Source organism: Coregonus clupeaformis, chromosome 30 (assembly GCF_020615455.1).
Source record: "Coregonus clupeaformis isolate EN_2021a chromosome 30, ASM2061545v1, whole genome shotgun sequence".
Lineage (NCBI taxonomy): Eukaryota > Metazoa > Chordata > Actinopteri > Salmoniformes > Salmonidae > Coregonus > Coregonus clupeaformis.
Genome location: NC_059221.1, coordinates 34,636,906 through 34,652,832, shown reverse-complemented (window position 1 = coordinate 34,652,832; position 15,927 = coordinate 34,636,906). Strand labels below are relative to the sequence as shown.

Here is a 15,927-nt window from a genome sequence, read left to right as displayed (position 1 = left end):
TGTTAGCTTGACAGTTCCTGGACCCAGCTTTGAGCCCCAGTTTGGGCTACCCCAGAATGAGCTACAATATGTTAAGTAGAGGTGTATGTTTCCTAGAATCCCTTGGAAACCAGTAGGCCTAAGTAAGGTCATGAGGTCAAAGGTCAATAGGTAGCCTAATTATGTAGACTAATGTGTATACCATTGTACCAATATATTTTCAAAGTTTATATGAATAACATTCAGGCCTAACTCCGTGTCATAATAAGTGTTCTTTGGACAATATGGTTACATTATGGCTATGGCAGACATGTACACGTTTTTGTGGTTGTGGCAGACATGTAAATGTTTTAGTAGTTTGTTAGGGCTTTTCTTGAGGATTTAACACCAAGGCATTACAAGGCATGTGCCCCTAATCCTGTGTGGGAGTACAAGTGTAAAGAGATGGATGAGGTGACCCCTGATTTACACTGGATGACATCTCCAGATTAATAAAGGGGGGCTAACATGTGGGCCATGAGAGAGCTCTTCCTCCCTCATCCTTGTTTTTAACCGGTAAGGAGTTTAAAGTAGACCAAACTGATGTGAAACAGTCAAGGAGTTCAAACTTCAAAGGTTTCATGTACAAATAGAAAGGTTTGAGGATTTATTAATAGAACCTACCTTTTAGTTTCGCAGGTCATTAGACTCATGCACTGTTCAGGCTTGTTTTGAGGGGGATTATAACCACTGTGGACGGCTGTAATCCGGTTTACAGGGCAGAAATACGTGTGTGCATATATGAGGGTGGAGCATTAGGACCCTGTAATAGGTGCATTCAGGATTTCCCTTCTCCAGTGCGCTCCAGTCAAGACTGGCAGGACGCATGCATTCCCTTTACTATCAGCAGAACCTGATCGCAGGAACAAAATAAGGTGAATAATTATTGTTACGCTACCTGCTTAAAGGCGCAGAAGGCTGTGTGAACAGCTTTCTCAACTCACAGGCCAGGTAAAAGTAACTGTTTCTGAGAGGGTATTCTTGAATAATAAATGGGGGTCAAAAGTACTGTGGCAGTAGATTAGACATATGCGGGGTCTTGGCGTATGCTAATATATATTATTATTATTATTATTATTATTAGTGAAAGTAAAGCGGACAATCTAGAGATCGGATTTGATCAACTCCTGGGATCAAGATAGCATGCATGTTATTAAAGATAGGAAGCCAACAACAACATCTGAGTATTTGATCCTAATACGGGAATGGGATGCGCAAGAGCTGCGCAAGAGGAACATTATGCCTTAGTTTAAAAGAAGAACGAAAATGATCCAACCTGGAGTCACGTTCAAACAACCGAAAGTTTTCTATGTTTCGAAAACCACTATGTGTTATGTGTCACCTGTTTTTTTAATCATCCGGTGGGACTAACGGTTTTCGGCTGGATCCTTATCATCATGTCAAAAGTAATCCAGAAGAAAAACCACTGGATCACCAAAGTTACCGAGTGCGCGGTGAGTCGGGATGCTCGCGGGGAGCTGAATGTGGAGCTGCGTGGCGGCGCGGAGAACGGAGAGTTTCCATACCTCGGGGAAGTTAGAGAGGATGTATTGGTTTATAAAAACGGACAACTGTCTAAGGGGGAGTTACTGCTGGAAGTTGAGGGTCTGTCGGTGTCTGGATTGCCCCTCTATGACGTCTTGATTGTGATGAATCGTTGCAAGGGTCCTGTCAGGTTGAAAACTGTCCGACAAGGTAATTGTTCTACTTGAAAGTAATTATATAACACATAGACAAGCACACCTATGGTTCAGCTATTCGACTTATTATGGATTTAATATTATGTGCACAAAACGTTTGTTAATCTATTCAATGATGGGATGGGGACCTTGTTCTGAAAAGCCTCTCTCTTGCACACACACACACACACACACACACACACACACACACACACACACACACACACACACACACACACACACACACACACACACACACACACACACACACACACACACACACACACACACACTATATAGTCAAAGGAGAGAAAGAGCCCAGAGGAGAATGCTTTTATTACTGACAAGTGATCTGAGTCTGATTAAACCATGGGGAAAACAGAAACAGAACAGTCAGCCATGTAAAGTAGGCCAGCAGAATGTGACACTCTCTGGTCACCTTGTTTTCAGGAGCACAGGATCACTGCTTGACATGAAGCTGCTGTGGCAGTCATCCAGCTTTTGTTTGTCTGTGGCTGGCCCGGCAAGGAGAGCTAAAGCTACCAAGGGTCAGAGATTAGGCCTCTCACATTGGCTGGAGAAGCTAGTGTAGCCCAGTCACTACACACAACCACTCTCCACATTTTCCAAGTTATGCACCCTCTAACTCCTCAGAGTTTAAAAAGTCCAAATTTTTCCAGCTTTCCTTAACCAGAATTGACATCTTACATCTTACAGTTCGCTCTTTTATTCTCATGCCAATTTAACTCCATCTCACTTACAGTCAGTGGAAGAGAGCAGTGTTGTGTAAGAGAATAGTGTGTTGTTGTGCTCCCATAGCAAAGTGTGGCTAATGCAGAAAGATGTAGTGCTCATTTGGAAAGACACCACTCACAGGCGGGCCGTCTGACTGGGTTATTTCTGGAAGCTCTCTGGGACTTAGATGAGCTTCACCCATTGCCCATGATTTGCTGCACATCTGTCTGAGAGAGAGAGAGAGAGAGAGAGAGAGAGAGAGAGAGAGAGAGAGAGAGAGAGAGAGAGAGAGAGAGAGAGAGAGATAGAAGGAGAGGGGGAGGGAGAGGGAGAGGGAGAGGGAGAGAGAGGGAGTGAGAAGAGAGAGAGAGACGGAGAGAGTAGAGCGGGAGAGAGAGTGAGAAGAGAGGGAGCGAGAGAGAGAGAGAGAGAGAGACATAGGGAGAGAATAGAGAAGGAGAGAGTAAAAGGGTAATTTGCATTGTACTTCTGCTTTTTGACATTTCACTTTTCATTGCATGCCTTCATGTTGTGTGTTGTTGTTGTCATTCATGTCAGGATGTGTTGGGTAGTTTGGGAGCAGCACGCATGGCTCTGGGGAGCACTATGTTGAGTCAACACCAAAAGTCCAGATTCACCCTGTCAGTGGAAGTACTGTAGTATGCCGTTTGAGACGTATGTGGTATGTTTTACCACACACACAAGACTACCACCATTCTGTCTGTCATTACTTTGGTCATGCTGGTTTACACACACACACACACACACACACACACACACACACACACACACACACACATACACACACACACACAGTTGTTCGACCCTTTTCTAAGAGCGCTTCTCTTGGAAAATCATGAACTGTGTTATATAACAAGTTAGTTTCACTGTTTACCACCTCTCTGATGTAGTGTATGAGTAGTGTATCCATGGTAAAGGCTGTGCCCTGTCATAAAGGCTTGGCCCCTTTCATGCTAGGGAAGGGCCCAGCTTGTCCTTGTCCTGTGTTTGCAGAGCATGGGTTGGGATAGCTTATTTATTTTACATAACAACTGAGACTATATTGCCAGAAAGAGCCAATTAGTTAATGTTTAAAATAACTTTGTAGTCAAATAAACCAGCATGTTAATTGATGCTCAACATTGCTGCATAATGTTTGTTTACATGTCAAACCTAGAGACCCCAGACAGAGTAAACAAAACGCTAAGCTGTAATGTGAAGGAGATCTCAGAGCCTCCGTGCCTTTGCCAGCGGCTTCACGCATGAGTCAGCAAATTCCCCTTGACTCTAATGAGAAGGGAGCATATTCAGTCTCTACACCTGGGCAACCAATAAGACCTCCATTGTGCTTTAACCTGTTGGGTTCCCATGCAGAACCAGGCCCAACATGGTCCATAGGAGTAGGGCACGCCATGCACTCTCATACCCAGACCAGGTGACAAACAGTGGGGGAAGGGATCGGATCTCTCCCTTCCCAGGTGGCTATGGATCCTGTTACTGCACCCAGATCACCTGAGAAGGTAGAATCTCTATCAGTGTCCTTGTGTGGAGTACTGAAGGCCCTTTGGTACCTACAGCTACAGGTAGGCTTAGGTTCACAGAGGAATGCAGTGGCAAGTCCCCTGTCCCCATATTTCAAGTCTTTCTTTTCATTTGGAATAGTGGTTTCCTGTGGATAAGGTGAAGGATTGTAGGGAGATTCCTGTGGTATTGACTCAATTACTGTGTGTGTGTGTGGGCCTGTCCCTTGAGTTTGTAATGTATCTGCTAGCTCAGGAATTATGCTTGGCCCAATTCAAATAATAGTACAATAGGGCATGAATTAAAGGCTGTGGAGAAAGTACTGTGCTCAGTCATGTACAGTGGGGAGAACAAGTATTTGATACACTGCCGATTTTGCAGGTTTTCCTACTTACAAAGCATGTAGAGGTCTGTAATTTTTATCATAGGTACACTTCAACTGTGAGAGACGGAAATCCAGAAAATCACATTGTATGATTTTTAAGTAATTAATTTGCATTTTATTGCATGACGTAAGTATTTGATCACCTACCAACCAGTAAGAATTCCGGCTCTCACAGACCTGTTAGTTTTCTTTAAGAAGCCCTCCTGTTCTCCACTCATTACCTGTATTAACTGCACCTGTTTGAACTCGTTACCTGTATAAAAGACACCTGTCCACACACTCAATCAAACAGACTCCAACCTCTCCACAATGGCCAAGACCAGAGAGCTGTGTAAGGACATCAGGGATAAAAGTGTAGACCTGCACAAGGCTGGGATGGGCTACAGGACAATAGGCAAGCAGCTTGGTGAGAAGGCAACAACTGTTGGTGCAATTATTAGAAAATGGAAGAAGTTCAAGATGACGGTCAATCACCCTCGGTCTGGGGCTCCATGCAAGATCCCACCTCGTGGGGCATCAATGATCATGAGGAAGGTGAGGGATCAGCCCAGAACTACACGGCAGGACCTGGTCAATGACCTGAAGAGAGCTGGGACCACAGTCTCAAAGAAAACCATTAGTAACACATTACGCCGTCATGGATTAAAATCCTGCAGCGCACGCAAGGTCCCCCTGCTCAAGCCAGCGCATTTCTAGGCCCGTCTGAAGTTTGCCAATGACCATCTGGATGATCCAGAGGAGGAATGGGAGAAGGTCATGTGGTCTGATGAGACAAAAATAGAGCTTTTTGGTCTAAACTCCACTCGCCGTGTTTGGAGGAAGAAGAAGGATGAGTACAATCCCAAGAACACCATCCCAACCGTGAAGCATGGAGGTGGAAACATCATTCTTTGGGGATGCTTTTCTGCAAAGGGGACAGGACGACTGCACCGTATTGAGGGGAGGATGGATGGGGCCATGTATCGCGAGATCTTGGCCAACAACCTCCTTCCCTTAGTAAGAGCATTGAAGATGGATCGTGGCTGGGTCTTCCAGCATGACAACGACCCGAAACACACAGCCAGGGCAACTAAGGAGTGGCTCCGTAAGAAGCATCTCAAGGTCCTGGAGTGGCCTAGCCAGTCTCCAGACCTGAACCCAATAGAAAATCTTTGGAGGGAGCTGAAAGTCCGTATTGCCCAGCGACAGCGAAACCTGACGGATCTGGAGAAGGTCTGTATGGAGGAGTGGGCCAAAATCCCTGCTGCAGTGTGTGCAAACCTGGTCAAGACCTACAGAAAACGTATGATCTCTGTAATTGCAAACAAAGGTTTCTGTACCAAATATTATGTTCTGCTTTTCTGATGTATCAAATACTTATGTCATGCAATAAAATGCAAATTAACTGGATTTTTGTTTTAGATTCCGTCTCTCACAGTTGAAGTGTACCTATGATAAAAATTACAGACCTCTACATGCTTTGTAAGTAGGAAAACCTGCAAAATCGGCAGTGTATCAAATACTTGTTCTCCCCACTGTACATGTATCCATTAGTATTAATCCCTATCCCCATTGTGGGAAATTATTGCCACATTCATACTCTTGGCTAGGTCATTAATGTTCTCTGCAAACAAACATATGCAACAAAAATGCCTATTACACAGAAACAAGCGAGTGAGAAACCATAGCTGGTGTACCCAGTGCACTCATTACATAGACTCATTCACACTAACTAAGCTAAGGATTAGCGATTAATACCAGTTTGGTGAAACTGACTGTGCATACTGCAGCAACTTTCAATATTCTGAGTTCAACTTCTGTGACCTTATGCAACATAGACAAAGTTGCACACTATGTAAGGTTCTGTATTTATTTTCTCAGTTCACCTTGTGTTCTTGCACGTAGCCCTGTTTCTTTGTGTTCTTGAACGTAGCCCTGTCTTTCATTTTTGTTCATTGATTTCACCTGTGTTAGTTACTCACCTGGTCTCATCAGCTCCTTATGTTGTTCAGTTCTTTCTGTTTGTGCCTTGTGAGGTATTGTTCGTTTTGACTCTACTATGCCTTTTCCTAGCTCGTTTGTGAGAACCAGTTACAGCCTTCAGTCATAGTTTTGATTCTCCTGCCTGTTTGCCTACCTGTGTATGACTATTGCCTGCCTGTGACCACGATTCCTGCCTTCTGTGAAGGCGTAATAAACACCTGCCGCGCCCTGCCTGTGAATCTACACCTTTTTCTCCCTGAGTATTCATTACACACTACTCTTCATTGCAGTGTGATTAATTTCACGTCGTCATTTCAGTTATAATACCTTCATCTCAATATAACTGAAACTGTGGCTGTAGAAACTCAAAAGAAAGTCAGTGGTGTTTCTGACATTTCACAGTATTCCTGTAGCCTACCTCTAATGTACATAGACAGTGATTCACTGTGTTGTTCAGTAATCCAAACTGACCAGCAGATATGAGGACTTTGACCTGCCTGCACAGCTCTTATCTACCATCTGTTAGTCATAGTCAACTCCCAGGTGAGAGGCTTTCATCAGTGTTGTCTTTTCACTTGTAGCCTAACACAGTGGTTCCCAAACAGTGGCCCCCCCCCACCATTTGTTGTTGTTGTAAGGAACTCATTCCAGCTTTCAACTTACTCTTGAACGTTGTAATAGTAAGAATGCACAAGGTGCAATTTCGAAATTGGGTAGTGCATCAAATCAAATCAGATACAATTTTATTTGCCACATGTGCCGAATACAACAGGTGTAGACATTCCTGTGAAATGCTTACTTACAGCCCTTAACCAACAATGCATTAATTTTTTTATAAAAAAAGTAAAATAAAACAACAAAAACGTGTTGAGAAAAAAAGAGCAGAAGTAAAATAAAATAACAGTAGGGAGGCTATATACAGGGGAATACCGGTGCAGAGTCAATGTGCAGGGGCACCGGCTAATTGAGGTAGTTGAGGTAATATGTACATGTGGGTAGAGTTAAAGTGACTATGCATAAATAATTAACAGAGTAGCAGCAGCGTAAAAAGATGGGGTGGGGGTGGAGAGGGCAGTGCAAGTAGTCCGGGTAGCCATGATTAGCTGTTCAGGAGTCTTATGGCTTGGGGTTAGAAGCTGTTGAGAAGCCTTTTGGACCTAGACTTGGCGCTCCGGTACCGCTTGTCGTGCGGTAGCAGAGAGAACAGTCTATGACTAGGGTGGCTGGAGTCTTTGACAAATTTGACACCGCCTGGTATAGAGGTCCTGGATGGCAGGAAGCTTGGCCCCAGTGATGTACTGGGCCGTACGCATTACCCTCTGTAGTGCCTGGCGGTCGGAGGCTGAGCAGTTGCCATACCAGGCGGTGATGCAACCAGTCAGGATGCTCTCGATGGTGCAGCTGTAGAACTTTTTGAGGATCTGAGGACCCATGCCAAATGTTTTCAGTCTCCTGAGGGGGAATAGGTCTTGTCGTGCCCTCTTCACAACTGTCTTGGTGTGTTTGGACCATGATAGTTCATTGGTGATGTGGACACCAAGGAACTTGAAGCTCTCAACCTGTTCCACTACAGCCCCGTCGATGAGAATGGTGGTGTGCTATGTCCTCTTGTTTTTTCCTGTAGTCCACAATAATCTCCTTTGTCTTTGTCACGTTGAGGGAGAGGTTGTTATCCTGGCACCACACAGCCAGGTCTCTTTCCTCCTCCCTGTAGGCTGTCTCATCGTTGTCGGTGATCAGGCCTACCACTGTTGTGTCGTCTGCAAATTTAATGATGGTGTTGGAGTCGTGCCTGGCCATGCAGTCATGGGTGAACAGTGAGTACAGGAGGGGACTGTGCATGCACCCCTGAGGGCCCCCCGTGTTGAGGATCAGCGTGGCAGATGTGTTGTTATCTACCCTTACCACCTGGGGGCGGCCCGTCAGGAAGTCCAGGATCCAGTTGCAGAGGGAGGTGTTTAGTCCCAGGATCCTTAGCTTAGTGATGAGCTTTGAGGGCACTATGGTGTTGAACGCTGAGCTGTAGTCAATGAATAGCATTCTCACGTAGGTGTTCCTCTTGTCCAGTTGGGAAAGGGCAGTGTGGAGTGCAATAGAGATTGCATCATCTGTGGATCTGTTGGGGCGATATGCAAATTGGAGTGGGTCTAGGGTTTCTGGGATAATGGTGTTGAGGTGAGCCATGACCAGCCTTTCAAAGCACTTCATGGCTACAGACGTCAGTACTACGGGTCGGTAGTCATTTAGGCAGGTTATCTTAGTGTCCTTGGGCACTGGGACTATGGTGGTCTCCTTGAAACATGTTGGTGTTACAGACTCAGTCAGGGACATGTTGAAAATGTCAGTGAAGACACTTGCCAGTTGGTCAGCACATGCTCGGAGTACACGTCCTGGTAATCCATCTGGCCCTGCGGCCTTGTGAATGTTGACCTGCTTAAAAGTCTTACACACATCGGCTACGGAGATCGTGATCACATAGTCATCCGGAACAGCTGGTGCTCTCATGCATGCTTCAGTGTTGCTTGCCTCGAAGCGAGCATAGAAGTGGTTTTGTAACGATCCCGGCAGTCTGAGTCGGGTCCTGTCTGTGGACTAGTTTTTCTGCTCGGGATCTCCAGTTTCCCGAGGGTTCTGGAACGCTCCGGGGAGCTCTCTTGATTTCCGCACCTGCATCCCATCAGCAATCTGCACACCTGGTCCTGATCATCACCCTTCTTAGGCTCTGGCCTAACATCCATTCCCGGCCGGATCGTTCTGTCACGAGTTACAAAGCCAGAACCCAGAAGCAGACCAGGACAAGGTAAGTTGAAACGAAGGTGAGTGTTTATTTACAAATTCAAGAGTGATGCTGAATAATCCAGGGAACAGAGCGGGCGGCGTTGATTAGTTGTTGGGGGTGCAGTGGTTGATCCAATCATGGCTCGGCAGCCGCCGACCACCAGGCAGAGGTTGGATGAAGGTTCCGGACGAGTGACTGCAGATGGAACAAAACGGAGGTAAGTAAACAACAAACCAACAAGGTGCAAAACAACAAAACTAACGCTAGAAGCTCTAAGACTGATACTCTGGTAAACCTACTGTTCATGGCTAACGATCCGGCAGGGAATGGATGTTAGGCCAGAGCCTAAGAAGGGTGATGATCAGGACCAGGTGTGCAGATTGCTGATGGGATGCAGGTGCGGAAATCAAGAGAGCTCCCCGGAGCGTTCCAGAACCCTCGGGAAACTGGAGATCCCGAGCAGAAAAACTAGTCCACAGACAGGACCCGACTCAGACTGCCGGGATCGTTACAGGTTTAGCTCGTCTGGTAGGCTTGTGTCACTGGGCAGCTCGCGGCTGCGCTTCCCTTTGTAGCCTGTAATAGTTTTCAAGCCCTGCCACATCCGACCAGCGTCAGAGCTGGTGTAGTACGATTCAATCTTAGTCCTGTATTGACTCTTTGCCTTTTTGATGGTTCGTCGGAGGGCATAGCGGGATTTCCCGGTTAGAGTCCCGCTCCTTGAAAGCGACAGCTCTACCCTTTAGCTCAGTGCGGATGTTGCCTGTAATCCATGGCTTCTGGTTGGGGTATGTACATACAGTCACTGTGGGGACGACGTCATCGATGCACTTATTGATGAAGCCAGTGACTGATGTGGCGTACTCCTTAATGCTATCTGAAGAATCCCGGAACATGTTCCAGTCTGTGCTAGCAAAACAGTCCTGTAACTTAGCATCTGCGTCATCTGACCACTTTTTTATGAACCGAGTCACTGGTGCTTCCTGCTTTAGTTTTTGCTTATAAGCAGGAATGAGTAGGATAGAGTTATGGTCAGATTTGACAAATGGAGGGCGAGGGAGAGCTTTGTATGCGTCTCTGTGTGTGGAGTAAAGGTGGTCTAGAGTTTTTTTCCCCTCTGGTTGCACATTTAACATGCTGGTAGAAATTAGGTAGAACGGATTAAAGTTTCCCTGCATTAAAGTCCCCGGCCACTAGGAGCGCTGCCTCTGGATGAGCATTTTCCTGTTTAGTTATGGCCTTATACAGCTCATTGAGTGCAATCTTAATTCCAGCATTGGTTTGTGGTGGTAAATAGACAGCTATGAAAAATATAGATGAAAACTCTCTTGGTAAATAGTGTGGTCTACAGCTTATCATAAGATACTCTACCTCAGGCGAGCAAAACCTCGAAACTTCCTTAGTATTTGGTTTTGTGCATCAGCTGTTGTTTACAAATATACACAGACCGCCGCCCCTTGTCTTACCAGAGTCAGCCGTTCTATCCTGCCGACGTAGCGTATATCCCATCAGCTGCATGTTGTCCATGTCGTCGTTCAGCCACGTCTCGGTGAAACATAAGATATTACAGTTTTTAATGTCCCATTGGTAGGATAACCGTAATATTAGGTCATCTAATTTATTTTCAAATGATTGAACATTGGCTAATAGGATTGATGGAAGAGGCAGTTTACTCGCTCGCCGTCGGATCCTTACAAGGCACCCCGACCTACGTCCACGATATCTCCGTCTCTTTCTCCTGCGAATGACAGGGATTTGGGCCTTGTCGGGTGTCTGTAGGATATCCTTCACGTCCGACTCGTTGAAGAAAAAATCTTCGTCCAATACGAGGTGAGTAATCGCTGTCCTGATATTCAGAAGCTCTTTTTGGTTATAAAAGACGATGGCAGAAACATTATGTACAGAATAAATTACAAATAACGCGAAAAAACACTCATAATAGTACAATTGGTTAGAGGGCTGTAAAATGGCAGCCATCTTCTCCGGCGCCATTTTCCTCTTGTCATGTCAGTCATTGCATACCTTAGAGAGCTATTTATAACTTGTCAGAAATGTACAGATCAACTAGCCCATGTCAGCTAACGTTTTTTAGCCCATAGATTTTGTTGTAATGTTTGAGTCACTCAAATATCACATGAATAGACATTAGACATATAGAATTGCAAGAAAATGAGCTTTAAAACTGCAAAATGTTCTCTGCACCCCATGACAAAATGTGTAGAATTGGAGGAAATAAGCTTTAAACCTGCCAACATTTTCTCACCGCCAACAAGAGGGGTGTGAACAGTTTGTGTCATGAACAGTGCTTGTGCACATAGAAATAGATGTGGAGTGTGCACGCGCACAGGGTGGTGGAGATGTTCCCCAATGCTGGAAAGGGGGCCTGAGTGAAAAAGTTTGGGAACCACTGGCCTAACAGATGTCTGTATTTTTACATAGCAAAACTAGGGTGCATTGCTGTTTGTGTCAAGTTGCCACGCATGATTGATGATTGAAATACTCAGCTTGTTAGTAATGTTACTACCTGTTACTAAGGACAGTCAATTGGTCCTTGACTCCTGGCGAAGACCTTGATGATGTTGTAACATTATCTCTATCTTTGATCTCAAATGAGTTAGCACTTTATGAACATAAACAGCCAAAAACAGATTACCTTGTTTTTCAACTCATTCCAGGAATCCCATCTACCCCACCCACCACCAGTGGTGTAAAGTACTTTAGGAAAAAAACTTTAAAGTACTACTTAAGTAGTTTTTTGTGGTATGTGTACTTTACTATTTATATTTTGGACAATGTTTACTTTTACTTCACTACATTCCTAAAGAAAATAATGTACTTTCTACTACATACATTTTCCCTGACACCCAAAAGTACAGTTGAAGTCGAAAGTTTACATACACCTTAGCCAAATACTTTTAAACTCAGTTTTTCACAATTCCTGACATTTAATCCTAGTAAAAATTCCCTGTTTTAGGTCAGTTAGGATCACCACTTTATTTTAAGAATGTGAAATGTCAAAATAATAGTAGAGAGAATTATTTATTTCAGCTTTTATTTCTTTCATCACATTCCCAGTGGGTCAGAAGTTTACATACCATTGCCTTTAAATTGTTTAACTTGGGTCAAACGTTTCGGGTAGCCTTCCACAAGCTTCCCACAATAAGTTGGGTGAATTTTGGCCCATTCCTCCTGACAGAGCTGGTGTAACTGAGTCAGGTTTGTAGGCCTCCTTGCTCGCACAAACCTTTTCAGTTCTGCCCACAGATTTTCTATAGGATTGAGGTCAGGGCTTTGTGATGGCCACTCCAATACCTTGACTTTGTTGTCCTTAAGCCATTTTGCCACAACTTTGGAAGTATGCTTGGGGTCATTGTCCATTTGGAAGACCCATTTGCGACCAAGCTTTAACTTCCTGACTGATGTCTTGAGATGTTGCTTCAATATATCCACATAATCTTCCTTCCTCATGATGCCATCTATTTTGTGAAGTGCACCAGTCCTTCCTGCAGCAAAGCACCCCCACAGCATGATGCTGCCACCCCCGAGCTTCACGGTTGGGATGGTATTCTTCGGCTTGCAAGCAACCCTCTTTTTCCTCCAAACATAACGATGGTCGTTATGGCTAAACAGTTCTATTTTTGTTTCATCAGACCAGAGGACATTTCTCCAAAAAGTACGATCTTTGTCCCCATGTGCAGTTGCAAACCGTAGTCTGGCTTTTTCATGGCGGTTTTGGAGCAGTGACTTCTTCCTTGCTGAGCGTCCTTTCAGGTTATGTCAATATAGGACTTGTTTTACTGTGGATATAGCTACTTTTGTACCTGTTTCCTCCAGCATCTTCACAAGGTCCTTTGCTGTTGTTCTGGGATTGATTTGCACTTTTCGCACCAAAGTACGTTCATCTCTAGGACACAGAACGCGTCTCCTTCCTGAGCGGTATGATGGCTGCGTGGTCCCATGGTGTTTATACTTGCGTACTATTGTTTGTACAGATGGACGTGGTACCTTCAGGTGTTTGGAAATTGCTCCCAAGGATGAACCAGACTTTTTTTCTGAGGTCTTGGCTGATTTCTTTTGATTTTCCCATGATGTCAAGCAAAAAGGCACTGAGTTTGAAGGTAGGCCTTGAAATACATCTACAGGTATACCTCCAATTGACTCAAATTATGTCAATTAGCCTATCAGAAGCTTCTAAAGCCATGACATAATTTTCTGGAATTTTCCAAGCTGTTTAAAGGCACAGTTAAATTAGTTTATGTAAACTTCTGACCCACTGGAATTGTGATACAGTGAATTATAAGTGAAATAATCTGTCTGTAAACAATTGTTGGAAAAATTACTTGTGTCATGCACAAAGTAGATGTCCTAACCGACTTGCCAAAACTATAGTTTGTTAACAAGAAATTTGTGGAGTGGTTGAAAAAACAAGTTTTAATGACTCCAACCTAGGTGTATTTAAACTTCCAACTTCAACTGTACTTGTTACATTTTGAATGCGTAGCAGGACCGGAAAATGGTCCAATTAATGATCTTGTCAAGAGATCTGGCAGACTCACTAAACACACATGCTCCATTTGTAAATGATGTCTGAGTGTTGGAGTGTGCCCCTGGCTATGCATACAAATAGTGTCATCTGGTTTGTTTTATTTAAGTAATTTGCAATTATTTAAACTTTTACTTTTACTTTTGATACTTAAGCATATTTTAGCAATTACATTTACTTTTGATACTTTATTTTATTTTTTACTTTATTTTATTTAGCAAATATTTTCTTAACTCTATTTCTTGAACTGCATTGTTGGTTAAGGGCTTGTAAGTAAGCAACACCTGTTGTATTCGGCCCATTTACTTTATTTTAGTTGAAGTATATTTGAAACCAAATACTTTTAGACTTTTACTCAAGTAGTATTTTACTGGGTGACTTTCACTTTTACTTGAGTCATTTTCTATTAAGGTATCTTTACTTTTACTCAAGTATGACAATTGGATACTTTTTCCACCACTGCCCACCACTAACGGAACTGACAGGGCCTCCCTCCTTCCCTCCTCACCCTGGGGTTGACAGTGACCTATACTCTTGGTGGTTGGTTCCTCTAAAATCAGCCAGGTGTCCCTCCTCTATCTCCCAGGCTGGCTGGCTGTCAGTGGGGCCTGGTCACCCGGAGCTCCATCCCCAGCAGCCACAGCTGCCCCAGCAGCCACAGCAGCCACAGCAGCCACAGCAGCCACAGCAGCTCCACCCCCATCCCAAGCAACCCCAGCCTGAGCCCTGCTCCACAGATGGCCAGGGGGATCAGGACCTCCTGCAGGGAGGGAGGAATGCCAGACATTCCTGGGGAGTGGGACTGGGAGGCTCCTGGTACGCTCTACTGAATCATCTAATCAGCCCGCTCGCCTGCCTGCCTGGCCCGTTTTTCCAAAAACTGCCACTTCATTCATGCTGTTCCAACTCTTAGACATGCGCAGGCATGCACAAACACATGCACGTGCTCGCGGACTCATGCACAACACAGCCCAGACTTGGAAGCCTTGTTGGAAATGCCATTCTACTCACACGATGCGTTTGCTCCGGTCACTGGGCTCTCGCAGATTTGCATTGTGACTCTGAAGTTTTATATCACAAGATAAAAAGCAATAGCACCACTTCTAGAATCACCTTGCCTCTAGACGCAGCTGCCAAAGTTTTGTACATAATTCAGCAATTACAGTTATTGAAAAACAAGACAGCTTTGTACTAGTAGGAACTTTAAAACCTCATATACAGTGAGCTACAAAAGTACTGGGACATTGTTTGAGCTCTGCACTCCAGCACTTTGGATTTGAAATGATACAATTTGAGGGTATGTACATCCATATCGGGTGTACCGTTTTTAAATGACAGCACTTTTTGTACATAGTCACCCCATTTTACAACAAACAGCAAATGCGGGATCAAATACTAAACTTTGGACTACTTTAATACACATATAAGTTCATTCTTCCCAATATTTCTGGTCCCCTAAAATGGGGGTGGGGGGCTACTATGTACAAAAAGTAATGTAAATACCCTCAAATTAAAGCTGACAGTATGCACTTTAACCTCATTTTCATTGTATCATTTCAAATCCAAAGTGCTGGAGTACAGAGCCAAAACAACAAACAATGTGTCACTGTCCCAATACTTTTGTAGCTCACTGTAATTTCATACTGTACACTTATTCATTAATAGACATGCAAATCTCCCCAGCCAGAGATGTCTGCTATGATGTACTGGTCTGGGAATGCATGTGAAGCCCTACTCATATTTGCTTAACTATGAAGACTTTGTCAGTTTTGATTAAGTACAACCTACGTGTATGTCCCTGAGAGGCTTGTCAAAGGCCTGTGCCATAAAACCCATAGCACTCTCTCTCTCTCTCTCTCTCTCTCTCTCTCTCTCTCTCTCTCTCTCTCTCTCTCTCTCTCTCTCTCTCTCTCTCTCTCTCTCTCTCTCTCTCTCTCTCTCTCTCTCTCTCTCTCTCTCTCTCTCTCTCTCTCTCTCTCTCTCTCTCTCTCTCGCTCTAGCAGGCCTCTCAGATGTCTGGAATGTTGAGCCTGTATGTTTGAGCCAGTCTGTCTGCTAACAAAGGAACACCACAGGCCCACTGAGACTGTAATAAGTAGGCTTCAATGAGACAGACTGCTTCAAAGGAATAGTCAGAATCTCTCTGTGTGTGGGCGTGTTTAACTATACTTGTGGGGACCAGAAGTCCCCACAGGAATAGTAAATAAACAACAATTTGACCAACTGGGGACATTTAGTTAGTCACCACAAGGTCAAATGTATTTTTTAGGGTTAGGAGTTAGGGTCAGGTTTAGGGTTAGGATTA

General features: G+C 44.3%; 1 protein-coding gene and 1 long non-coding RNA gene across 11 annotated transcripts in view; one reads left to right on the top strand and one right to left on the bottom strand.

Annotated features, from left to right (window-relative positions):
• The first annotated feature begins 835 nt into the window (after positions 1-835).
• Positions 836-15,927, top strand: part of LOC121545359 (membrane-associated guanylate kinase, WW and PDZ domain-containing protein 1) — a 182,922-nt gene continuing 167,830 nt past the window's right edge. For 6 of the 10 annotated variants that reach the window (XM_041855811.2, XM_041855810.2, XM_041855809.2 and 3 more), the window contains exon 1: positions 844-1,713. In XM_041855811.2, the coding sequence (XP_041711745.2) occupies positions 1,416-1,713 (298 nt within the window). In that variant the 5' untranslated portion in view covers positions 844-1,415. Of the gene's footprint in view, positions 1,714-15,927 lie in introns of all 10 variants that reach the window. The other 4 variants (XM_041855813.2, XM_041855812.2, XM_041855806.2 and 1 more) reach the window with 2 other exon arrangements.
• Positions 2,016-6,337, bottom strand: LOC121545361. The gene is made up of 2 exons (XR_005996270.2): positions 6,300-6,337; positions 2,016-2,659 (listed from the first exon to the last, which is right to left on the bottom strand). It is a non-coding gene; the product is annotated as an uncharacterized LOC121545361 (long non-coding RNA).